General features: G+C 38.4%; 1 protein-coding gene across 1 annotated transcript in view; it reads left to right on the top strand.

Annotated features, from left to right (window-relative positions):
* FMNL1 (formin like 1) overlaps nucleotides 1-27,937 on the top strand; it is a 92,610-nt gene that overhangs the window by 25,138 nt on the left and 39,535 nt on the right. Inside the window, exons 2-4 of the mRNA XM_032237886.1 lie at nucleotides 12,020-12,103; nucleotides 16,824-16,907; nucleotides 19,582-19,655. Coding sequence (XP_032093777.1) covers nucleotides 12,020-12,103; nucleotides 16,824-16,907; nucleotides 19,582-19,655 — 242 coding nt within the window. The remainder of the gene's footprint in view (nucleotides 1-12,019; nucleotides 12,104-16,823; nucleotides 16,908-19,581; nucleotides 19,656-27,937) is intronic.

Below are 27,937 nucleotides of genomic sequence, written 5' to 3'. Positions count from 1 at the left end.
GTGAATACAATACAATAGCAGAGTTGGAAGGGACCTTGGAGGTCTTCTAGTCCAACTCCCTGCCTAGGCAGGAAACCCTATACCATTTCAGACAAATGGTTATCCAACATCTTCTTAAAGACTTACAGTGTTGGGGCATTCACAACTTCTGGAGGCAAGCTGTTCTACTGATTAATTGTTCTAACTGTCAGGAACTTTCTCCTCAGTTCTAAGTTGCTTCTCTCCTTGATTAGTTTCCATCCATTGTTTCTTGTTCTACCCTCAGGTGCCTTGGAAAATAGTTTGACTCCCTCTTCTTTGTAGCAATCCCTATGATATTAGAACACTGCTATCATGTCTTCCCTAGTCCTTCTTTTCATTAAACTAGACATACACAGTTCCTGTAACTGTTCTTCATATGTTTTAGTCTCCAGTCCCCTAATCATCTTTGTTGCTCTTCTCTGTATTAATGTTATATATGTACTTTTCCATGTCTCAGGCAACTTTCCTGCCTCTAAGGTAAAATTCATCTCATATTGCAAAGATTGCTAAACTTTCTAAACAATTTCTGATCCTTTTTATATTCAGTCATAAGGGAATTCTTTTGGAAATCTAATTCTTAGAGTCTATTGGAGAAATGATCCCTTAAAGACTTTCTAATTTGTATCATTAAAGTGAGATTCCACTAAAGTTATTTAATATGCAAGTACCCAGGCCTGATTTGTGATTTGTTGTGATAGCAAATATGGGCAGCTCTGTAAGGGACAAATCTTTTACTTTTATAAGAAAGAAGCTGAAAACTAAGGGAAAATAGTGAATGCTGTTTTTTTGTTCCCCTTCTGAATAGTTAATTTAAGAATGGTGCTGTCACTGCAGAATCTAGATGGCTGAGTCCATCGATAATCCTAGATGGCTGGAAATTGGGATGTTAGCCCAGAAACTGTCATTCAGAATTTCATTTAAGATTCTGCAAGACTTTGGGCAAGCCAAATCTATAAAACAAGTAGAATTGAGTAGATTTTTACTGGCTGTTGATAGATCCATGCAAATCTTAGAGGCCATGACTTAGTTTTGGCTATGTAAACATTAATTAATATGTTACTGTATAATATTTCAATCTTTTGAAGGCTAGAGGTCACCAGAAGCTTTTTATAGCCTTATCAGAGTCCATAGTTTAAAAGTTGAGCATGGTCAGGATAAAGAAATAAGTGGCATTAGAAAAATTACTTGATACATACTGCACCAGTTTGGTGCAGTGTTAAGGCATCAAGCTAGAAACAGGGAAGCCAACATCTTTCCATGTTTCACCGTATGCTCTCTGTTGAGCCATCATATCATGCCACATGACCATGGAAATGTCTTGACAACACTAGCTCTTTGGTTGAAGAAACAGAAATGAGCACTGCCCCTTAAAGTCGGTCACAGCTAGCAGGATAAAACCCACAGGGACAACATAGGCACAAGGCCAGATGGGTGACTTTGGGCCAGTCATTCTGTATCAGCCCTAGGAAGGAGGCAATGGCAAACTACTTACAAAATCTTGCCAAGAAAACTGCATGAATTTGTCCTGGCAGTCACCAAGAGCCAACACTGAGAGGCAGACACAAACACATACACACACAAACCAAAACATTAACTAATATGTTTATAAATTTCCCCTATCTAAAACATATGATATGGCTGAAAGTTTTCATAGATTTTGGGGAACTTGTGGCCATCTCTTTTGCCCAGATTCATTTATTGATTCATTTCTTTTAAGTATTGGGTCTTAAAAGATGCAAACTTTCAGCCCAAGACTGGCTCCTTCAATAATGTTGAAGTTGCAACTTCTCAAATTCCTGGCTAATGTATTTAATAAGATTAGAATTTCAGAATGGGGAATGTTGATGTAAATAAATGAGAGGCTACAATGAATTATTCTCTAAAGGAAATTTTAACCTAAAGAAAGTGCAAGCCAGACTTCTTCAAACCACTCAATGGCAGTAGGAATCCCGCATTTCTCCCCCTCACCATTATTTATAAATATACAGTAGTTTAAAAAGTAGGTAAACAAGTCTGATATTTAAAAAAACCTGAAGGACAAGTGGGAAGAGGTTGGATCCATTAAGCTCATTGTAAAAACACTTAACTGATGATTTCAAGTTGGCAAATGGCTTCAAATAAGTACCTTTACAGGGAGAAGGCCGTGAGATACTAAAGAGATTCTTAATGGAGAGATAGAAATAGGCCCACAAATATTTGAAGCAGTAATGGGCAGGGTGCTTCAAAATCAAATTGTGGGAGTCAAAACAATACAAAAATGTTTTCTCTGTTCCCTAGGTTATTTCAATTTATTGCAGTCCTCATTGACAGAAAATTGATCTTTCAAAATCTATTAGATTATCTTGCAGCACACATTTTAACACCCATCCCAAGAAATACATAAGATGGTCCTTGACCATTTGAAGTTACTACACTACAGCACAGGAAAAAGTGACATAATCGTGTTTCACACTTATGCCCATTATAGCATCCCCACAGTCACATGATCAAAATTCAGACACTTGACAACTGACTCATATTTATGACACAGCCACAGTGTCCCAGGGTCATGTGATCCCTTTTTGTGACCTTCTGACAAGCAAAGTCAAAGGGGAAGCGAGATTCACTTAACAACCGTGTTATTAATTTTAACTATTGCAGTCATTCATTTAACAACTAGGATAGGAAATTTCATAAAAAGAGGCAGTTAACAATTGTTTCACAGCCAATTGGGCTCTTTTGGGCTCAATTCTGTTTGTAAGTTAAGAACTATATTACCATGGTTCTGGAGAATAGTGCTGATAACCTGGAGTTGTGTTCAGTCTGTGTAGCAAGTGACTTTACGTGTCTTACATCATAAAACCTATTCAATGATTAAAATAATACTAACTAAATATATTAGTTATAGTTATATATATATATTATAGTATGCAATTTAGCCCAGGTTCAAATCCCAGTAAGGGTATGGCTAGCTGATGAGAGCTAAATAGCTTGAAATAGATCTATACTAGTCTCCCCTTTATTTATTTATCAGCACAAATTAAAAAAAAACATATATATGTATGTATGTATGTATGTATGTATGTATGTATGTATGTATGTGTGTGTGTGTGTGTGTGTATATATATATATATATATATATATATATATATATATATATATATATATATATATATATATATATAGGCACCCCAGATTAAAGTGTTACTATGGATGTACTATGGACCCAGGCGTTTGTTTTAAGAATCTCTAAAAATAAAATAGCAGTTTGTTCTAATCTCATGTCATCAAGAAGTCTTTCCTAATGTTCACGCCACATCCCTTCTCTTATTTTTGGAAACATTTGATTCAGTCTCTGCCCTTGGACTACGGTGTAGAGAAGAGGTCAATGGCATCTCCATAGAAGAATGATATTGTTTTTATTTCTTAATGTTCTGATCCTGAGAAGTGCTGACAAGAATAATGAAAGCAAATCATGCACCAGTGATTGTGGGGACAGGATTTATTTTCAAGTCGAAGGAACAGATCCTCAAAGAAATCAGTGGCAGAGGAGGAATAAGAGTAGTTAACTGCAGTGGTTTGGGGTGGCTAATTTGAAATTAAGGAGATTATGTTCATCCTTTTAAAAGGAGTGCTCTGTTCCATGACGCTTTAAAAGAGAATTTTGAAAAATAGCTAGGCACCTATCATAATAGTTACCATATTTTTTGGACTATAAGACGCACAAAGATTTGGAAGAGGTAAATTTAAAAAAAATTTTTTTTTTGCACTCTGCAGGCATGCAAACCCTCTGCATGCCTTGTTTTTTTTTGTGAAAAACAGGGCATGCAGAGAGTTTGAGAAACCTGCAAAGTGTTCCTGAGGGCGGCCGGGGGGGGGGGGGGAGGAACAGCACGTTTTTTTTCGTGAAAACAGACCCATTTTTTGCAAAAACAAAACAAAACAGGACATGCATAGGCTTTGGGAGGCTTGTAGAGTGCTCCTAGGGGGTTCAGGGGGCAAAAACGGCCCATTTTTCAAACCCTCTGCATGTCCATTTTTGCAAAAATTGGGTGTGCAGGGTGTGTGTGCGTGTGTCGGGAGGCTAAAAAATGCTGTATTCAGTGTATAAGACGCACCCAGATTTTCACCCTCCTTTTTGTCTTATACTCCAAAAAACATGGTAAGTAATTTCCTAAACAATATGCTGTGGTAGATTTGTTGGAGGCTCAGGAAATGGGTATCTTACTTTCAAGGAACCTTTTCTGTCTGCTCTTCATTTTCCAGGGGGACACCCTTGTGTCAAAGATTCCTCCCTTTATAGTGGGTTCACCATAGGTGGCCTAGCACCATACAGATAGTCCTTGACTTATGAGCACAATTGAGCCCAAAATTTATGCTGCTAAGTGGGACATTTGTTAAGTGCGTTTTGCCCCATTTTATAGCCTTTCTTGCCACAGTTGTTAAGTGAATCATTACTAACATGGTTGTAAAGTAAATCTGGCTTCCCCATTGAATTTGCTTGTCAAAAGTCACAGAAGGTGACCTCCGGGATGCTGCAACCATCATAAATATGAACCAGGTGCCAAGCATCGGAATTTTGATTATGGGATTATGGAGATGCTGCAATGGTTGTAAATATGAAAAATGGTCACTGAAAGTCACTTTTTTTCAGTGCTGTTGTAACTTTGAATGATCACTAAATAAACTGCTATAAATAGAGGATTACATGTATTTTACAAAAACAACCTTTTAGGATTTGCATTCGTTTGCATATGATCAATGGGTAGCTGACTTTGGCTGATTCAAGAATAATCTGGATTGGACTTAATTGGTATTTGGGAGAGGAAAGAATGTCACCAGATATTCCAGGGCTATATTGTAAACTGGAAGTATTCCCAAGAAAAATCAATGGTGAACTAGTTTCATATAGCTGTCCAATAAATTATGTGAACATGACTGGGAGTCAGGAGACCTTACTTTTTAATAGATATAGAAGACAATCTAATATTGGTAAATATGGCAGTACTTGGGAGGCCTACATATTTCTGTATCAGTGTTTCTCAATCTTGGTAACTTTAAGATATAGGCACTTTCATTCTCAGAATACTTCAGCTAACCCTGTTGGCTAGCGAATCCTAGGAGTTGAATTCCCTACATCTTCAAGTTGCCAAGATTGAAAAACACTACTCTATATCGTATATGGGATACCATACCTCAGTGGCTAAGATGCTGAGCTTGTCGATCAGAAAGTTCAGTAGTTCGGCAGTTTGAATGTTGGCCACATGAACACGGAGACATCTTTGAACAGCGCTGGCTCTTTGCCTTTGAAACGGAGATGAGCACTACCCCCTAGAGTCGGGAATGACTAGCACATATGTGCGAGGGGAACCTTTACCTTTACTCTATATCATAGTGCCCTCTAGATGTCTTGCACTATAGCCCCAGAGACCCAACTGGTAAAGCCTAGAGGCAGCACTTAGTCCAAGTGTATTTGCCTCTCTAGTATTCTCCAGCGATATAATACCTCCGATATATTTCTTCCAGTGAAAATAACTGGCTTTACAGATTCCAGATCAGGTACAGTGATGAAGCAAAAAGATGATACATCAGCTTATGTCTAGGTGACATTTAGCACCTTGTGAGTGGAAATTCAGTCAAAATATCTCACTAAGGGAGAATGGGCCAACAAATTTTAAGAAAACTGAAGTGTTCCGAGAATGTATATGTATATGAGGATCTCCTGGAATTGGATGTGGCCAATAAATGGACTATTTGTTTAAACAAAAGTCAATGGTAAATATCTGTGCCATTCCTTATTTTAAGAAACCATTATTTGCTTAATAGCTTCCTCTAGAAAAAAGTGTTACCATCTCACAAAAATCCTAATCATTCCTTAACTGAACACTCTATCAACCATTAGCCTTTTTAAAAACTAAATTGCAAAATTTTTCACATTTCTTTTTAGTACTCATCACCCAAATGAGGCAATGAAATAAGGCTAAAAGGTGTGGGTTTTGTTGCCTAGGGCACACAGCAGAAAATAATCAGAAAAACAAGGATCAGAGCGAAGTCAAACACCAACTAATACTATTGTCTCCCAATTCTACAAAGCCTTTTGATCATCTGGAGAAAGTCTTTTTCACTTCTGAAAACAGAAATTTTGGCAGGAGTTTACTCTTGGCAATTGAATATTTTTATAATATTTCATCAGCTCACATCAAAATTGACAACTTTTAAGTCTGATTGCTTTTGGACACATTCACAGGTGAATTAGGCTGCCCTGCTTTTTGGTTTATCAATTGACCCATTTACAAAAGCAATTTGTGGCAGGACCTCTTATTTCATACCACTTGTGTAAATTTTGAATGAGGTTTCGTTTGATGGACATGTCTTAAAAGATGCAGTGCAGCAAAATAATAAACAGATCTACAAACTAGCTCCCAAGCAGAAGTTGCTATGTTTCTGATGCTGAGTTATCCACAGGGTTTCCAGTAACCAACACCACATATAAGTGACCATGAGCCACATCCTTATCATATGTCTTCATCATTGCAGCACACTAAACTACTTTTGAAAATGACTTGGAAGCTATAACTGGTCCATAATATAGTACCTATTCTGAAGTTACTGCACTGGATGCTAGTAGACTCGGATTCAATCCAGAGTTCTGATTATGACTCACAGATCTGTGCATGGCACAGTATTAAGATGAATTAGAGATAATCTTATTCAGAATTGTTCTGGCCATTCTGTAAGGTCATTTAAAGAGGGTCTGATTAGGATTCTGTACTCTTCAAACGTGAAAGGGATGTGGGTCTGAGAGCAGGTCTCATAGAAAAGACCTTCCCAAAGGTGGCTTGCCCCTCTCAATTCTAATGTTCTGTCCCTAGATTAGGATTGCAGCCCAAACCAGATTTGAACCTCCAGGCCTCCTACATCAGAGAATCTTGTATCACCTTATTATGCAATTATGCAATGATGCCATGGAAGCCAGCATTCACCATAGTGCTGAATTGCAAGTCCTCTGGAAGATAAGAAAATGCTATATGAGATCTATGAACATCAACACAATGATGACGCCTTATATGTTTTCTTGCTATGAGTTTCCTCTGAAAAGAGCTGGAATTCTTCCTTTTCATATCAGATAGAGGAAACCTATTAATTTCTATATTATGACAGATTTGTGATTGCCTGGTAATTTGAATGCCATCAGTTTCTTTCAATGTGGCTGCTATTAATAACAACTAAGATGTAAATTCCCATAGAGTCTCAAAATCACATATTCCTAATATCCAAGAAATTTTGAAAATTAGAAAGAGGAGTATTAGATTCATCTATGAGGCCATTATGGAGCATTCCCCAATAATTCAAGGTTTATTAATTTAAGACCTTTGTTTCTTTCTGAATGCATTTATTTGGAATGTTTCATTATGTTTTTAACCCCTCTCTGAATTTGCACTGCTAAAATGTATTAATTTTTCCAGTGGTGGGATTCAAATCATTTTACTACTGGTTCTGTGAGCATGGCTTGGTGGGCATGGCAGTGAAAGTTTACTGCAAAATCTCCATCCCAATGGTGGGTTACAACCCGTGCCTGCCTAGAGCACTAGGACCATTCCAATACAGTGCTCAGGAGGGCTTCTGCGCATGCACACAGAGCGTATGGCGCCTGTGCAATGCTCTGCCGTGCAGCTGGAGCATCGTTGCACTGCTGTCGGGGAGCATTGTGGGCAATAAGTATGCATGCACATGCTGCACGTGTGTGTGTGTGTGTGTGTGTGTGTGTGTGTGTGTGTGTGTGCTGTGTACGTTCATGTGGTGGATGCCCAGCCCTGTTGCACCGTACCGGAACCCACCATTGCTCCATTCCCTCTCCACTCCAGGGGACGGTTACTGTGAAATTTCCATTCCCTCCCCACTCCAGGAGAAGAATACTGTAAAATCTCCATTTCCTCCCAATCAGCTGGGACTTGGGAGGTAGAGAATACAGGGAGGCGGGGTCAGACAGAGGTGGTATTTACCGGTTCTCTGAACTATTCAAAATTTCTTCAGAACTGTCAGAACCTGCTGAATATCACCTCTGAATTGTTACTATATTTCAATTTTTTAATTGCTCAGGTCAAGGCACGATATTAGGACTAGGATCTGCCTTCCCACTCTAAACATAAACCATGGTTTATAAACTACGGCGCTTGAAACTTAAATTGCACTAAGCCAAAACAAAACCAACCATATCGTGGCCTATCACAATATGTGAGCCCATCTCTTCACTCATTGAGTTGGATCTAGATTCATAATGAATCCAACACAGAGCATTTTGTAAAGCAGTAGAGATGGTCCTTAATTTACAACCATTCGTTTAAGGGTCGTTCAAAGTTGCAATGGCACTGAAAAAAAAAAGACTTATGATTGTTTTTCACATTTATAGTCATCCCATCTCCATTGGGCATGTGATCAAAAAAATTTGCGCTGTCCCAGGATAATGGGATCACCAATTGTAACCTCCCCAGCTGGTTTCGGGCAAGCAAAGCCAATCGAGGAAGCCAGATTCACTTAACAACCAAATAATTCAATAATGCCTGCAGTGATTCATTCGACAACTGTGGGAAAATTGTCGTAAAGTGGAGCACTAGTCATTCAATAATGGTCTTGCTTAGCAATGGAAATTTTGGACTCTGTTGTGATCATAAATTGAGGAATACCCGTAGTTCTCCTAAATGAAGTTTAATTGTCTTAAAGCTGCTGAGATTGAAAAATGCTGCTGTGAAGAGGAGATCTGGGAAAGAGGCTCAAGTGAATATTGACTGATTTTTAAGCATTTTAAAGAAAGTTTTTTTTTTTAATATATTCATCTCTGCTGGTTTAAAGTTGGTTTTCAGGTCAAAATGAAGTTCGGTCCTTCAACGGGATGACTTTTGCCATGGGAAATGGAATGCTGCTCTTGGAAACCTCATCAGCCTTCCATCCCAGCCATCCCAAACCCTTTCTGAATGAGTCATCCAAATTGGCCATTGGTGGCAATGCCTTTCCTCAACTTGGATTACCATTTCCCAGAAATGTGCTGTGGGCATTAACGCTTGGGGAGAGAATGGGAAAAGGAGACAAACAGTTGATCACTGGACAGAATTTATAGTGGGAAAGGAGGAGGAGGAGGAGCTGAAGATCTCTTGGAATTAACTGTTGAAGATTTTTGATGACATACATAGGTTCATGTCCCAGTTACATAAAATTCTAATTGTTTATCATTAGCTGATCCTCTGGATCAGGGGTCTCCAACCTTGGCAACTTAAGACTTCGTGACTTCAACTCCCAGAGTTCCTCAGGTAGCAAAGCTGGCTGAGGAACTCTGGGAGTTGAAGTCCACAAATCTTACAGTTGCCAAGGTTGGAGATCCCTGCTCTAGATGAATGAAATATAAAATATTCTCCCCCTCCACCCCAGCATATGTACCTCTGAGATAATATACATTTTTTTTTTAGTAGGAACAGCAAAACTTTAAACTGTCTAGGAAACTGTGCCACTTCTGACCAAATAAGCCTAATTTCATCTTATTATACTACTATTGATCTCAATTATTTTTTTTACATTCGTAAGATGATATATAGGTAGTCCTCAATTTACAACCATTGTTGGGATCAGAAATTCTATTACTAAGTGAGTCATGCCTGATTTTATTACCTTTTATTGCGATTGTTAAGCCAATCATCATTAAGTGAAGCATATGTTCATTAGGCAAATTAAAATTGGCAGGCCTAGATAAAGGGATTTACTTTTGAATCTCACTAGCTGCTTGAAGAAATTTTGATACCTTTCAGCATTTTTTTTTCTCTTGATAGTTCATTTTACTTGCAGACAATATTCAGGCAATCTCAAATCAAACAAAAGGACTAAGATAAAGGGTTAAGGTAGGAGTTTAATTAATTATAATTTGAGATAATTGCAACTCAAAGTAGGTGATTTGGTAAATCTGCATAGTGGAAGCCAAGAAAATCTTTTCACATGGATAGTGTCACTCATTGATCAAAGAAAGTTTTTATTCAATTTAGTGTTTCGGAGAGGGGGGGGCAGTCTGAGCCTGGTTACTTTCCTACAGGTGTTTCATTAACCTAACTAGGTAACATCATCAATTAATTAGCACAAGCTCAGAGAGCATCAAGGATCCTGAGCTACAAATATGAACTTTTATTAGTTTTTTTCTATTGTTAAGAAAATTGGCACATCATCACCAGTCAGTTTTGACCAATGGCCCTGTTTTTCCATCCTACGTGGAATGGTTCAATCAGCAAGTTGTAAGGGAAATGAGAACAGATTGGGTTGAGAAAGAATGGTTGCAAGAACCAAACACAGAGCCAGCTTGCAACTTCCTGCCACTGAGATAATCTCCTCTAAATACATGCTGATTTCATTCAAGCATAATCACAAGGAGCCAAAGACTTCTCTTTTTTTTTTGTTCTTTATGTTGAAGCAAAAGAGGAACACGGCGGTCCATGAATATGAGCATTATTTGGGTAGCCAGGCCTTTTGTACAATGAGCCAGGCCTTTTGAGTGTACCATGTGACTATTAGTAGATTTAGCAGGTCATCCCAAGGAAAGTTTAATTTCCATTTAATGGAATTTCCATACTGCAGTGCAGTAGAAATAAGTGGGAGAAGCTCCTGAACTTTATTTGTTGAGAGTTTATTTAACTATACTGGGGATGTTTCCAGCCATCTTGTAAATGCACCTCCAGCTGAATGTAGGAAACCTTTTTTTTAAATATTAGCTGTAAATCAAAGACACAATTAATGTGCAACATCTTAGACCTTTGCCAAATAATATTTATTTCACAGTATACAACTGCTGTCCCAGTTATAGACTCTGGGAAGCTCACATAAAAATGGGAAAATGTACACTTGAATCATACAATTTAGAGGATCCAGATTTTTTTTAAATTGCTCTTAAAATGATTTCTGGAAATGATTCCCCAGCCTCTGCATTTATTCCATTCTCCCCATCAATCGTCCACTAGCCCCTTCCTATATATCACTGGGTCTATACAGAACTGGTTTTTTTTCTCTATAGTTGATGTTTAGGTATGAGCCTCTTATAATAAGCACAAAATGGCATCATCCATATAGAAGAGGAAAATACCAATTCTAACACTTTCAGAAGTACAAAAAAAAAAAAACCTCTTAGAGGAAATAATCATAAGGAGGGGAATTTCCCCAACCCCCACCCCCACCCCAAGTATCAGATGCTGCTGACACAGAACAAAGAACCTCTGCAGAAGATTGCTTAACATGGAGTATGTCTGCATCTGCATTAAGATTGTCTGGTAAAATATAAAGAAAATGAATTAAGTATAGTTTCATAGAAAACTTTGATGAAAAAGTTGTGGGAGCACTGAAGAAAAACCATGATTGTGGGAGCAACTCACTACAAAGGGATCAAATAAGTTCCTTTCTACACTCAAAGCAGAGACATCTTGGGGAACGGGGGAAAAAAAATCAAGATGAAAGTTATGATTGTACAACTGAATTCTTCTCTGTGTACCTTCAAATTGCTCTCTTGCTGCCTTGCCTTTTTCTTCCAGTATTACAGGTAGTTCTCAACCTACAACCATTCAAAGTTACAGTGGCCGTGAAAAAAATGACTTATGACCATTTTTACACATACGACCATTGCAAGATCCCCTTGGTCACATGATCAAAATCCAGATGCCTGGCACCTGGCTCGTATTTATGTCAGTTACAGTGTCCCAGGAACATGTGATTACTTTTTACAACCTTCCAACAGATAAAGTTAATGGGGAAACCAGGTTAACCCTAACTTAACAACTGTATTGATCCACTTAACAACTGTGGCAAAAAAGGTTGTAAGATGGAGCAAGACTCACTTAACAAATGTTTCCCTCAGCAACATAAATTTTGGGCTCAATTGTGGTCGTAAGTCGAGGACTACCTGCATGAAAAACTGCATGATTGAACGTATCACAATTCTTGTTATGCAATTATTTTGTATAAACAATATTTTCTCCCCCCCCTTTCTTTTATTTAGAATTCAATGAATCTGCCACCAGACAAAATGAAGCTTCTGAGCCAGTATGATAATGAAAAGAAATGGGAATTAATATGTGACCAGGTAAGAGACCAGAGTGCTCTATTTAAAGTAGCTACATATATGAATCATATTTTAAAGTAGCTTCCAATGTGGTTTAATCTTCAAAGCTCCTCATACGTCTGAGAATTCTGAGAGTTGTAGTTTTTGTGGTTGGTGATCATGACAAGCAAGCAATCTTCTAAAGTATTCTGGGCCTATATTGTAAAGGGGAGGACCAATAGCAAAATGCCTATTTATTGAAAAGAAAAGTGGTGAATTTATTTCTTGCAGTTGCCTGAGCCCCCCTAAATTTATCTTTGTGGGGTGCTGTTTTCTTAATAGGTAAAGGTGTTTTTCCAAACAAAGGGTTATATGAAAGTCTATAGCTTTGTTTTGCAACTTAATATCTTCCTATTAATTTATTTTTTAAATAAAGGGTCTAAAAAAATAGGTTTGCGTAGAGAGTTTATAGACACCGAAAGATATTCCACAAGCATTTTGGTGTTTGTGGATAGTATTATAATCATGTTCCTTTTAGCTTTGACCTAACATGATAAATGTCAGGGATCCCTGATAGGACACCTGTGGCAGTTCAATGTAATTAGAAGTCTAGTGTGGTTTGTCCTTGAGAAGACTGGATAAACAAGGCTATTTCTATCTTTACTTTCCCACCGGAAACTGTTAGAGGAAAAGAAAATACCTTAAGTAGGTCTGTGACAGGATTGCAAACATCATCCAGAAGTTCAGAATTGATGCCCTAATACAAGTAGCTTAGGTTCTGAGAAATATAATATACTCAAAAGACCAATTTATGAGATTATAGTTGCATTCACCATGTACACTATCTTGCTCTTCACAAGTGTCTAATTTTCTATGAATGCCAATTTTTCCTTCAGATGTTCACAGAAATTTATTTTGGATAGAAGCAATAGGCATGATTTTATCCCTGAGTAGATGCTTTCATTAGCTGTTTGAATAAGGCCAAAAGTGTAAATTCAGGAGATCTGCTAGGCAGATTGCAGCCTCTCAGTCAAATCTCACTGCATTGCATTTGGGTTAAAAGGAAGCACATCTGTTTTTTGGAGCATTAAATCAGGTTTACTACATGGTAGGAAAAACTGGGCCCCTGTGAATGTGGGGAGGGGTAACACTTGCTTTTAGGTCTGTTTTGTACCTACCCAGATGAATCAAAAGTGGCATCAAAAGAAGCATTTTTCACTGGACTCATTTAGTGTCAAACTGGTTGCTTTGTCTAAACCGTTGTTTGTGAGTTTATACTTTCTGCTAAGCCAAAACTAAAGAAGCCACTCTGTGATATGAACCTAGACAAAAAAAAATCCACTATCACCTTGGTTGAAACACTTCAAAATCCTGCCAAGGTTAAATGGGTACATATGAAAGTGAGCTGTGTCATAACAAACAGCTGTTCCTTCTTTTCCGTTGCCTTCATGAGTTTAGTAGTGATGGAGAAACAATCTTTCCCCATCCTGAGTTAAACAAGGAAGGTGGTTACTTAAGGTTCCCTTGTGAAAACAAGCTGTTGGCAGAGACACATGGGGGAAATGGCACCTGTTCATGCTGTGAAACTATATATTCCTCAGTTTAATAAAGGCACAGGCTTGCGAATGATGCCGAAGAGAAAAAGAGAAGAATGACTCATTCTGGGTTATGTGAATATCTCTGTGATCCAGCTCTTCACAGATCTGCTAAAGCAGCTCTGGGACAAGGTGGTTTCCTAATGTCCTTTATTTCAGAGAGTAATCCTAAGGTGTTCTTTGGGTGAGCATTTAGGAACCAAGAAAATATCCCACCCACTGTTCTGTGTTTGAATGATATCAGGTCACAGGATCCTTGTGAAGTGGAATTTATTCGTGTCTGCTTTAGCTCACAACAAATACAGCTGAGTGAGTGATGGGCCAAAAAAAGCTTGGCCTTTCATTTAGCATGAATCATATAGGAAGTGGCAATGTGGGTAATATAGATGTTCCTGTTGATCTTTGATTGGGAAGACACAAATGGCGCCTGTATAACTCTTCACACAGAACATTTAACTCAATCACTTGTTGCTGAGTGAAAACATACTGACTCCTAACTGGATTACTAAGGGGTGAGTTTACAGATCAGTTAAACCATTAAATAACTAATCCCTGTGTTCTGCTTCAAATTAAGCTTAGGATCTGGTATTCATTGATGCAATGAATAGGGGCAAATAGTGGAGTATAGAGGAGCCTGGCATGCTATGGTCCATGGGAAAAGTTGGGTACAACTTAGTGACTGAACAACAACAGTGTGCTATGCATAACTCCACCAGGCAGCCTTGTGCTAATTATGCTGTTGCATTAATGAAATTCTAATGAAAAATGGCAATGGATACAAGACTGTAGCTCACAGAAAAATGGAACAAATATACAAAAGGGCAGCAGCTCTGCCATGAATCAAAGCATTTACATCAAGGGGTAGATAATAATTATATAAAACATGTTGAGGATGTACGAACAGCTTCTAATTACAGGTCACCCTTGACTTATGACCACAATTGAGCCCAAAATTCCCATTGCTAAGCAAGATGGTTGTTACGTTTTGCCTAATTTTACAGACTTTCTTGGCACAGTTGTTAAGTGAATCACAGCAGCTGTAAAGTTAGTAACACAGTTGTTAATTGAATCTGACTCCCCACTGACTTCGCTTGTCAGAAGGTTGCAAAAAGATCACATGATCCTGGGACACTGCAACTACCTCGAATACATGGCCATTGTCAAGCCTCTGAAATTTGATCACATGGGGATGTAGCAATGGTCGTAAGTGTGAAAAAATGGTCATAAGTCACTTTTTTCAGTGCTGTTGTAATTTTGAACAGCTTCTAAACAAATGATTGTTAGTTGAGGACTACCTGTATCCACCACAATTGTAAAATTATTTTCTGCCCTGACATTACCATCTCGGGATCTTCTGCTTGTAAGGAAAAGTGGTTCTTTTATGGATTCAAACAGGCAGGCTGAAAGCAGCACCCCCACTTTTACAGATGGAAGCAGCTGAGTTTTTGAATTTTTCATATCTCCTAGACCTCAGATCCCAGGCTACAAAAGACAAGAATCAAGCGATTTTTTGCAGGCCAATGTTTTAGACCAAGGCTGTCAAACTCCCAGCCCACGTCCCAGATGTGTCACGCGCTGGCCACACCCACACCTGATTTAGCGAAGGGGGGGGGGAAGTCCCAATATATCATGTGACATCACCATGACAACCTGAGTTTGACACCCCTGTTATAAACTTAGACTCTGCAAAACTATCAGAAATACATAGAATTAAAAATTCTTTGCCAAGCACATCATCCAAGGAAGCATTAGTCCGCAGACTTATACAAAAACTCTCTTTTTCTTTCTTTTTTTGCATGTATGTACACATACACATCTCCTTGTTAACTCTCATTTTTTCGTGAACTCTCCAGAGATGTCTACAAGGACTGGTCAGCCCCCCTCCCCCCCCCCAAAATGGTGACTGCTATAATAAAGTAAAAGAATTTACCATAGTCTGAGGACACTCCTGCCTTAGTCTATTTTTTTAAACACTTTCATTCAATTACACATCCAAGTTTTAAACTGGTACCATTTTAACAATGTATCCTTTAATTATTGCAGACTCTTTTGAAGCAAATGTTTCATGTGCTTCAGAAAGTAAGAACAGGAGGCAGCACACAATCACTCTTGTGAAACATTGTGTCACATTGTGGCACAGGGTGATGCAATGCAGTTGTTATGGGAAAAAGAAGCAGGCATGACTTACAGGGGACTAAATGATCTGAGTTCTGCATTTAAGAAGGAAAGGATTATCTACAACTTATTTTTACAGATCCCACTGATTCTTTAAAGTTTACAGTTTACAATGACCGGAGTGGGGTGAAAACTATAGAACTTTGTAAGCAAACATTCCAAAGTATACACTTTGCAGGCTAAAGTGTTTGAAGAGATGGGTTTTGTTGTGATAGAAGCCCTGATGGGGAACAGGTGGTCCTCAACTTACAACAGTTTGTTTAATGGCCATTCAAAGCCTCCACAGCACTGAAAAAAGATGACTTATGACCTTTTTGCAGCATCTTCATAGTTTCCTGATCAAAATTCAGATGCTTGGAAACTGACTCGTATTTTTGATGACCGCAGTGTCCTGGGGTCATGTGATCATCTTTTGCGACCTATGACAAGTGAAGTCAATGGGGAAGCCAGATTTACTTAACAGTCACGTTACTAACTTAACAACTGCAGTGATTCACTTAATAAAGGGTAGAAAGGTAGTAAAATATGACAAAGCTCACTTAATACTGTGTTGCTTAGCAATGGAAATTTTGGGCTCAGTTTTCATAAGTTGGGAACTCCTGTAATGACTGGGCTGTAAAATTGGGAGTTTCCTAAACTTTAACAGGCCTGAATATATCATAAAGGCCTTGAATATTGATTTATATTTTTTTCTCTTTGTGTCTCTCTCTCTCTCACCCTTTTGCAGCTTAGCATGATTCATAAATATCTACGTCTGGCAGCTAAAGGCTGCTAGTGCCTGGACTCAGAAGCACCTGAAATATTTGTAATTTTGGTCAAGTTTAACAATAGTGTCCTCAACATCTACAAAAAAAGATAAAAAAAGTGATACCTAACTTGCCTGCCCTCATAACATGTTTGCATTTTCAGAACCCTCTCTATTAATCATGGATTTAATGGAAAAAAATGTGTGTTGTTTCTCCTCTTCTACCCCCATCTCTGCCTGTCTGTAGGAACGATTCCAGGTCAAAAACCCACCATCTGCCTATATCCAGAAACTGAAGAGCTATCTAGACACAGGTGGATTCAGTGGAAAGGTAACTTGTGGCTAATATGGCAATTTCATATTCTCTCCTTCCCATAATTGCTTCTGTGTTCTTTCTATTCTCTCTCAGTTGGAAATATATATATGTCTAAAATACTCATTCCCATAACCTTTAACTAGGCAAAATGCTGCATCATAAGGCAATAATTTTGGAACCAATATACTCAAGTGGACTAACTTACAGAATGTGTCCAAAATCTTGGACTGATGACTCCTGTGGATTTCAAATGCGGCAAACTGTATAAAGCATTTTACGACATAAAAATAATCATAAAATGTTTTATGGCATAATACAAAATATCATTAAAAATTTCCTGCAGTGATGTTTGACTGTACTATACAATTCAGCATGGGCTATTTTCCAGGCAGATACATCTCTGAAAGTATCCCAGCTTTTTCCAGTAAAAGCAGTAATTAGACATTCTGTCACAATTGGGAAATATAGTAAGGAAACATCTCTGAAAAGATGGCTTCATGAGACACAATCTGTCTAGTTTTACATACAGTAAAAGTAAGAAAGATATCCTTTTGCTGACAAACCATTAGCAGTGGTGTCTCAGTGGCTAAAACACTGAGGTTGTAGATCAGAAAAATCAGCAGTTTAGCGGTTCGAATCCTTAGTGCCACATAATGGAGTGAGCTCCCATTATTTGTCCCAGCTTCTGCCAACCTAGCAGTTTGAAAACATGTAAAAATGCAAGTAGAAAAATAGGGACCACCTTTGATGGGAAGGTAACAGTGTTCTGTGCACCTTTGGCATTTAGTCATGTCAACCACATGACCACAGAGATGTCATCGGACAGTGCTGGCTCTTCAGCTTTGAAATGGCGATGAGCACTGGCCCCTAGAGTCAGGAACAACAAGCACATATGTGCGAGCAGAACCTTTGTCTGTATCATAGTTTTCTTCCCTGATTTTGCTTTTAGGAAAAATGGAGCAAAAAACAACCAAACAAAAATGTTCAGCAGGCAAATACTAATTTTTTAAAATATTTTTTTTTGATTTCCTGAATGAGTAGAAATTGCTATTCTGCACGCAGTTACAAAATTATTTTTTATTTACTGCAGCTATTTGCATTTCAGAGTAAGAATCCTTCATTAGTTTGAGAACAATGAAAGCAATTGTAGATAAAATACAATGAACATTACTGAAAAAGAAATGAAGTCACAGGATCCTTTACACAGAGCAAGTTATGCTTCAGGCCTGATAGGGTGAGGGGTTGGGGGAAGCATACTTACATTTTCTAAGTGGTCTATAGCAACACCTGTGCATCTAATACAAAATATAGACTGGCATGCACAATATTTCTTTCTGAGTCTGACTAGAAACATGGAGGTGTAATTTTCAGGAATCATTGTGTTATGAGTAAAATAGAAAATGCCCAGACAGCCTTAAGTTGAGGAGTTAGATTGGTATCACTCTCTTAACTGATGTCACACACCTGCATTTTTCTATGAAAAAGCTTGACTCTTAAAAGATTCACATTTCATTAATAAAAATTATCAGTTTTGAATGACTCGTGTACTTTGATATACCTGCCAGAAACTCACAGTTCCTATAGTCTTAGTTATTTAAAATTTGATCCATAGGCTTTATTTGAACAGATCCTTTTATATTGGGTACTTTTATCACTTGCTCTCTGGGTGTATGATTTTTCTTTGCTCATAACACAGACTTCCTGCAATCAATATGAAAATGCAACCAGCAAAAGAACTGTTTTGTAATTCACTATTGATTGCAAGGCACGCTCACAATCTGAAATTCCTAGTGCTTTCTATATTATTTCCCATTGACGTGTAGATACTTTTTCATTTTTTAATGTGTCGTGGCACGACAAAACCGCGCTACGCAAAATAGCGGAGATTAAATCGCATCGCTAAAGTCGCGACGTCATCACCGCGCATCATCACTGCGGGGACAACAGCGCGGTGACAGAAGGGCGTTCTACATGCTTCGTTCTTTGCCTCCAAAGGTAGCCCTCCTCCTCCAGCTGACAGCGGCAGCGGGCACGGGGCAAAGCGGGCTGCCCAGCAGCAGCAGCCTGCGGGAAGGGTCCAGCACAGCCACGGGGGGCAGCAGGAAGCCCGCGGGGGGCCGAGCAGGGCCGCCGACGCTGGCGGCGGAGGAGGACGCAGCAGTGGCGGTGGCTGAGGCTCTCCCGGGGCCGGCGAAGCAGGCTTGCCCAGCAGAGGCAGGCCGCCCTCTTCTTCCTCAACAACATCTCCTTGGATGGGTGGCTGCCGCCACTGGGCAAGCCCGCTTCGCCGGCCCTGGGAGAGCCTCAGCCGCCGCCACTGCCGCGTCCTCTTCCACTTCCTGCTGCCCCCCGCGGCTGAGCTGGACCCTTCCCGCGGGCTGCTGCTGCTGAGCAGCCCGCTTTGCCCTGTGCCCGCTGCCACTGTCAGCTGGAGGAGGAGGGCTACCTTTGGAGGCAAAGAACGAAGCATGTAGAACGCCCTTCTGTCACCGCGCTGTTGTTGCGGCGGTAGGGTCGTTTTTTTCTTAGCGCTTCGGACGCCGTGGATTTGCCTCCGCACTTATGTCGGCACGGATAAGGGCATCGCGGTTTTGTGGTGGAACCTAATATGTAAGTCACAGATAGATAAACATATGCCAGATTTTTTAATTTCTATGGGATTTTAATTTGCTTTGCTTTCTTTATCCAGTTTAAGAGACGAGTTCAAGAATCTACCCAGATTCTTCGGGAGTTAGAGATATCCCTGAGAACAAACCACATTGGGTGAGTATCTGTGGAAAACAAATTCATTGGTTATTCACTTACTTGCTATGCACTCTCCAACTTGCTATTCCTAGTCATAAGCAATTATAACTTATTCATTATTAGCAATTATAATATATTCATTACTTGAATGTTATTTGACAAACCTGAAGCATCATGGCCACTTCAGAGACTATCATTCAGCACTTTGGTAATTCATTGACTCATTCAGAGTCATTGGCTGAGGTGAGCAGCTATAGAAATAGAATGAATGAATCAACAAATGAACGAATGAATGAATTCTCAAAATAGTTTATATTTTACAAGAAATGTACTCTGCTTTCCAAAATGAGAAATAATACTTTTTAAAAAAATAAATGCTCCAAAGAATCCTATGCCTTTTGGAGATAGAAGAAGGTATGTTTGGGCAAGAATACAGAGGATTTCTGATTGTGCTCAGTGGGATCTGTGAAAATCAAAATGGCCTGGGTAGGGTTAAACTTACGTTTGGTAACCCGCCTACATCCTAACAATCTCCAGGTACTGGGATAGAACATTGATAGCATTGCTTGGATGGCCAGGGATCAAGATGTACAAAATATACAAATGTACAAATCAGCATACAGATAATATCTGACTCCATGCCATTGGATAACTTCCCCCTATAAACTCTGGTAGATGTTAAATAAGACTAGGTTAAATAGATTGAATAGATTGAATAGGAATAAGAGATCCATGAACCTAAAATTCCACCTCTTCCTTTTTACATGGAAAGGTGGAATTAATCCCAAAGTGGAACTACTGAGTGGAATTACCCCAAAGAAAGCAGAATAACAGAGTTGGAAGGGACCTTTGAGATCTTCTAGTCCAACCTCCTACTCAGCCAGCATCAGTCCGTGGCATACAAGAAACCTAGCCATATAAACAAGCCAAGCCCCATCCAAGGGATGCAGGCAGAACACAGAACCACACCCCCTCCAGTCTGTGGAAAAACATTTTCCACAGAACTGGTGCCCCCAAAATTGGGGGCCATTGCCCTATACAATTTCAGACAAATGGTTATCCAATCTCTTCTTAAAAACCTTTGGTAATGGGGTACCCACGTCATCTGAAGGCAAGTCATTCAGGGAAGCCACCAGAGGGTGAAAAATGGTCAAAAATCAGCTGGCCAGCACACAGATGCGTACTGAAGCTGACAGGACAACACCTTGTGTGCCCTCAAAAATGGCTCAGTGTGCCACCTGCAATAATTCATCATATGTTTTAGTCTCCAGTTCCCTAACCTTTATTGCTCTTCATTCACTCTTTCTAAAATCTCGTCATCTTTTTTTATATTGTGGTGAGCAAAACTGGATTCAACATTCCAAGTGTGGTTCTACCAAGACATTATAAAGTACTAGAGACACTTCATTTGATATTGAGTCTATCTCTCTGTTAATGCAATCTAGAACTGTGTTAGTTTTTTTTTTTATGGTGCCATACATTGCTGGCTCATATTTAAGTGATTGTTCATTAGGATGCCTAAGATACCTCTCACAGTTACTACTATTGAACCAGATACCGTCTATTCTATATTTGTGTATTTGGTTATTGCCTAAGTGTATAACTTTACTTTTCTCATCATTGAATTTCATTTTGTTAGATACAGCCCAGTGTTCAAGTCTATAATGATCCATCTGTACCTTGAGCCCATTTCCTGGAATGTTGGCTATTCCTGCCAGCTTATTTGCAAATTTGATTAGTTCCCTTTCTATTCCTTCATCTAAATCATTTATGAAGACATTGAAGAGTACTGGGCCTAAGACAGAGCCTTGAAATAGCCCACTACATACTTCCTTCCATGTAGATGCAGTTCCATTAAGGGCTAATGTTGAGTGTGATTGGTTAGCCAGTTACTAATCCATCTGGTGGTGATGCTGTCTAATCCACATTTTTCTATCTTATCAAAATATCTATTGATCAAGCTTTCAATTGGTTATTTAATCAAGAAGAACTACTATAAAATAGTGCTACTACTCCCAAAGTTAGTCCATGTGTTACTATGATAAATGGTATCAAAAGCCACTGAGGTATCAAGATCAAAGATGAGCAGGAGAATTACATCACCCACAGTCCCACCAGAAACCATCCACCAAGTTGTCTCATTGCTACACTCCAGTCTGAAACCTTGCTGAGAAGTATCCAATATTCCACAATCTCCTTACCCCAAGCTCCCTGGAACTGCTGCCCATTCTCTTTGATTCCCTCCCTCAAGGAAGTTTGGAGAAAAAATACGTAGTGTAATTGGGTCCAGTGACAAGGAAGGGGCATATCACTGCCTCTTTCAAAAATAAATTCATTGCCACCTGGACCTAACAATGTGTCATCTCCTAGGTGGCTTTGAGTAGTCAGAAGGGACATGGATCTCAAGGGTCTGCATTTGGCTTCAAGAGAAGAGAAAAGGAACAATAAATCATGACAGAAAAAACAAGAGATAACTCAGTCCTAAGAAAGTAGAAAGAAACTCAAAATATTCCTGCCTTGATCTTGTTTAGAAAGAGAAAGAACAGAGAGAAACTCTGACAGGCTTTCAGGAGTCTATTCTTCTACCCTATAGCAATAAAATGCATTCTTGGAATCCATCCAGTTTCTATTTCTTGATCTTACCTATTTTTAATGACTGGCTTTGAATGGCTTTCACTCACAGCTCAGAAAACCTTATGCAATTCCTCAAGACTGGTAGGCTCAAATTCCTCCCAGATAACGGAGCTTAACCCACTTCAGTAGGATTCACTTAGTCAGAAATAATAATCTAAGTGATTGTATCTATCAGAAACTTAGCACGCCCCTCACAGCTTTTCTTTAAGATGTTCATCAAGACATTCCCTTTCCAGAAAAGTACAGCTTACCCTGAATATGGTCAATTGGGTAGCACATATGCTAAGAGTGGGAAAAATGTTTTATTGCTATTACTGCCATAAGATACTCCTTAATCTAAAGTCTTGTACATGTCTAATCAGAGTTGCTCCCTGTTTTTCTCCAACAATGTCATAGATGTTTCTCCTGTTGCTTCATTTCCTAGAGCTTCTCAGTAAACCAAGAGGTATTTAGGATTGATAGATAAAGAGTTGCTACTTAAGAGAAATCCAATGAAAGGCTATCAACCTCCATTCATTCCAAGTGTTGACTGCAATCTCAGTTTAACGGCCCACCACAATCTTAGGGAACTCCCCAACCATTCTCTGTAAAGCAACAGGATCCATAAGGCTCCTGGACAAACTGATCCAACAGATCTCACTTTCCCGATGGACTAGTCCAGGGTAACCAAAGACGTGGCACAGAAGATAATGGCCCTTGGCCTGAAGTAGATTGGATGTTCTTCCAGAGAATTTATCAACTGCAGATACAGCTGGGAGGGTGGAGAGTATTTAGAATCTGGGTGATTGTTTTTAATACTTATTTCCTTCATTCCATTTTTGGCCTGCTCTTTTCTTAGGGCTCAATAAGAATGACAGCTTGACAGTATAGCACATATTTAAATAGAAATTAGAATTGAAACTAGAGTCTGTAATATATAGTATGTCAACAGTTCAAAGCCATGAGACAAGGCCCTTGCTTGTTAAATAGCTATTTATAACTTTTTCTTCAAATACTCAAATTTCTGATTAGTTTCTGGATAGGAAGAAAAACCCATATTTGTAGAAAAGTCAGAAAAATGCCATTTTATGTCATTTGTTCTCCAGGTTTGACATGCAAATTGATTAATCCCCAGGGGTATCCCCAGGGCTTATACAGAAGGTCTGTTTTTAGTTTTGCAAACAATGACATTAATGGTGTTCTGATCTTAAGCAGCAGAGGCATTGTAGAGTCCAAATAAAATTATGGGTTCTTATAATGTCTTTGGCAAACTGCCCACAGCTCATCAATAAAGTATATGCTCTGAGACCACTGGCTTTTTGAATTATATCTGGCAACTACCAGACTGAATGATTAATGTTGGTACTGGCCATTCTGGACTTATTGCTTTACTTGTTGAGTCAATTGCATTGCTTGCAATTTGAAGGATTTGGTGCTGATTTGTTCCTCGTTTCTACTATTGCTTTTTGTTTCCTATGTTCTACCTGTTAACCTTCCTGAATTGTTGGGAATCAGGCAATATACAAATGTAACCAGTAAATAATGAAATGGATCTTTGAATGATACAAGACCAATAAATTTTTTAATTTCTTCATTTTGTATAGCCACTCATCTCATCAAATGATTCCCAACACCAAATAAAAATTGTAAAATAAAAAAACAAACTAATTATTTTCTGTTAAGATTAACTTTAAAGCTAAGTTTTATATATTTTTGCTCACAATAGTCTGATAGCTACTGTAACTAACTCCATATTTTTTTAATAGTTCTCTCCCGCCCCCATCTTTTGAAATTTTGGCACACTCTTAATTCTTAGTTAGGTTTTGTATTTGTAAACTTCAACATAAGTAATATAGTTATTAATAAGTAAATGGTCCAATCCTCATTATGAATAGTTTGAATAAGGCTATCTGAATAACTAGATAACTTGATTATACATATCCAATATTCATTTATCTGTCAAATCATATCAAACAGGGTCAACTTCAGATCCAGCCAATCTATCATCTGATGAGAGCTAGGAAAGAAGTATTTCCAGTCACTGCCCCAGTTTATGGAATCCTCTCCATATGGAGATTCCTTCCTGAGTTGTAGCTGAGAAGTTAAGAGCTGGCCTTGCCATCTAAATCAGGAGGAACAAATGCTTTGAATGTCAGAATGCATACACATGACTTTGCATATCTATTTTTAATCCTTTATGATGCTGATGAGATTTCTAACGAAGTGGGAGAGTATCATTTTTATTGAAGACTTTTTAAAATGAAGTTTCTTGCTGTTAGCCACTGAGATCCTCTGGGGTGGAGGAGCATATCAATCTAAGGAATGAATAAATAAAGTTTCCTTTGTAGTATATCTGAAATGCTGAACTAAAAGAAATTAAATTGATTATAACAATGCTGGAATGCACATATTACACATAATATGCCTTTGTTGGTTTCCAATTTAGAATGCAGTTTGTGAGCTCATCACTAGGGGTATAATGTTATTTTTTACTTAATCAAGAAACTATGGCTTGGTATAATTTGTGATAGATAATGTCTCCTTGCTGTTGCTACTGATGACTTCATATGTATTAACTTCAAGCTCATTAAATTCTTATCTCTGGCTTTTATAAGAACTATTTCATACAATCTGTTTTGACCTAGAAAGTGCCTGTGAAGTGGGGAAGTGACCCTTGAAAGGAGATAAACCCAGCCTTGATCCTCTCTTTCTCAGCCTTGAAGTAGGCAAGAATGCCTAGGGATTCTCTACCTGTGTTTGGAATGAACAATTAGTGTAATAAGGGGAAGTGCGGCGATTTTTTTGCTTGTGACTATTGAATGGGAAGAAGATAAATGCAGTACATAATATCAATAGGACCTTTGGAATCAGGGCCAAGCTGGGAACTTATGAAAGAAGCTAAACTGAATTTATTGACTGCAGTTCCCTGTCCTATGGTTCAGTCTTGCATTTTCTTTTCCAATCCTTCAACTAGTAATTCTACACCAACTTATTCTTCCTTTGGTGTCTTATTTTTTGGAACGAATAAATTAATGACTGAAGAGAAGAAACCAAGACAAAGGAGAACAGAATTAATTCATTTCTCACTTGTTTGCCATCTGCTGAAACACCAGGGAAATGAAAAATGTGTTAAGGATTGTCTGGGTGATGTTACATTTTAATCGTTAAAATGAACATCAGCCTCAGTTGAGGTTAATCTGGTTAACTGACTAATTTCTTTTGCCGGGAGCTAAGCTAAGAACTCCACCCCACTCTTTTCCTCTGAGGTTTGCAGCAAAGGCCTTGGCCCTGTGTAGAGAAGGTGACCCCAGCATATTGGAGGCAGCAGCCAACACCATTAAGGACAGTGATGTATGCAGGCTAATTAACAGCTTGAATGAGAAAGCATTTATCTCTCTGGACCAACTGCCTGCCAAGCAGTGGGGAGATAAAAGGGAAGCCAACAAGCCCAAGTTTTGTCAGCATTTTATGATCAAAGATACCGTCAAGCCCAAGACAGTGTAAAAGACAAAACAAATTACACATTAGACTGAGATATAGGACCTGGGCACCAGGAGAGGCAATGCAGCCCAGGAGAAATGGTACTAAATAATTTTCTCATGACATAGTGGAATTCACAGTATGTACATTGAGAGTTTATGCACAGGAGACAAATTCCAATCACACTTGGCCAATAAAGAATCTCCTCCTCCTGCATTTGTATCATATTTGCAATTTGTTGTACATTACCTACATTAACGAGGTGCTACATGATAGCACTGAGTACCTTTTCCCTTTTGATTGCAAGTGATGCATAGTACTAATTCATACTACCTTGGGCCAGACTAGAAAAGACTAATAAAGAAAGTACTCTATATAATTAGAATTGCACATATATCTGTACAAAAGTAGGTTGTAGGCACATATACCCGTTACATACTTGCACACACTTTGTTGGGATGGCAAGCTATCCTGTAATACTTTGCTATGCACCATCTCAGTTTAGATCCCCCTTGTGTCTGCACTGTGAAAAATAGCTCCCATTTTCTGCATGGAAAGCTCATGGGGGGGGGGGGGAGCTGAAATCCAGGATAGAAGTAAGATCTTAATGGTAGACAAGCTATTAATGACTTCCATCTGTCACAGTAGGGTACCACTCTGCTTTTGCATTTCAAGAAGCAATAGCTAATTATATGAATAGTGCCATATTTAGTTTTATTACTTAACTACTACTAATTTAAAAACACATCCCAAAAGAAACTGCATAATACAAAAGTTTGGAATATAAAAATATTGTAAGAGATAAGTAAGCAGAATTTTTGGGTGGAGATGGACACGGGTGCAAAGTCTCAAGTTCCATCATTTTAGAATTTCAGGCACTGAAATGTATTTTAGTCCCCTGTCTCTTTTTTTTCTGTGCAAATGAGAAATTCAGTCTTTCAATCTTAATGTTCATAGTATAAATCATTGTTTTTCAAACTTGGCAACTGAGTGGACTTCAATTCCACAAGTTGGCTGACGAACTCAAAATTGCCAAATTTGAAAACATTGGTATAAATAAATATTTTTCATGGAGGAAAAGTAACGTTATTTTGAGTAACACCAAAAATGAGGGTGATCTAAGAGCAGGATGGGGATAGGCAGGAGAGAAGGCATGCCAGCATCATTGAATGTGTCCTTCCCAATACTTGATTTTCTGGGAATGTACACTACTTACCCGAATGATTGTTCAAGAATTTTAGTGATTTACATAAATGTAAATTTCAGTTCATGCTTGAAAATGTTGGTGAAATGGATAATATGTGAACTTGGAAGTTGAATTCCAAAGTCGATCCTCAGTTTATGAGTTCATTGATCATCTTTCTTAGTGCTGAAATTTCAGAATCCTTGCAAATAAGTCAAAACATGTTTCTATCTACCATAGTTTTTGCTAGTTCATTTGTTCATATGCCCTTAAATAAGATTTTTTCTTGTAGAACATTGCCAGTTTAAAAGGGTGAAACATTTTGTTTCTGAATTACAAATAAATAAGTAAGCAATTAAATAAATAAATAAATAAATAAAGGCAATTTAGTTCTTTCCAGGCAGGTGATTAAATGGCTAATTATAAGCTAAAAATGTGCCAGTATAATTGATGTTCTATGCAGCTTCAAAGCTGGAATATCAAGGAAAGATATCTAATTTTTCTATAACGTGTGTAATACGTCATGGAGCATACTAGGACATTACAGAATATCTGATTCCTCCATGTTTAATCTAAAGTGCTCCCATCTAGGATAATTTGGACCTATCCTATACCAATGCAGAAGAATCTTCACTTAAGTTTCTTTGTTTTAATGCAAGGCAGATAGAATATAGGATTACAACACAACAAATATAACTTGCAGTACATTTGTTAAGAAAAATGAAATAAGATACTAATGCACACAAAATTTGATATAGCATGTTAATTAACAGTGAAAACACTTAAAGATGAATGCTAGGACTCAGCTTTCTCAAATTTCTGTCCTTCAAATATCAGCAAAGAATTATGGTAGTTACAATATACAGCTGAAGAACCTTTGATTTAGTAAAAAAATATGTGTAAGCAAGCAAATATTCTCTACTATAGCAATAGCAATAGCAGTAGACTTATATACCGCTTCATAGGGCTTTCAGCCCTCTCTAAGCGGTTTACAGAGAGTCAGCATATTGCCCCCAACAATCTG

The sequence above is a fragment of the Thamnophis elegans genome, chromosome Z (assembly GCF_009769535.1).
Source record: "Thamnophis elegans isolate rThaEle1 chromosome Z, rThaEle1.pri, whole genome shotgun sequence".
Taxonomy (NCBI): Eukaryota; Metazoa; Chordata; class Lepidosauria; order Squamata; family Colubridae; genus Thamnophis; species Thamnophis elegans.
This window is presented reverse-complemented; position numbering and strand designations above follow the sequence as displayed.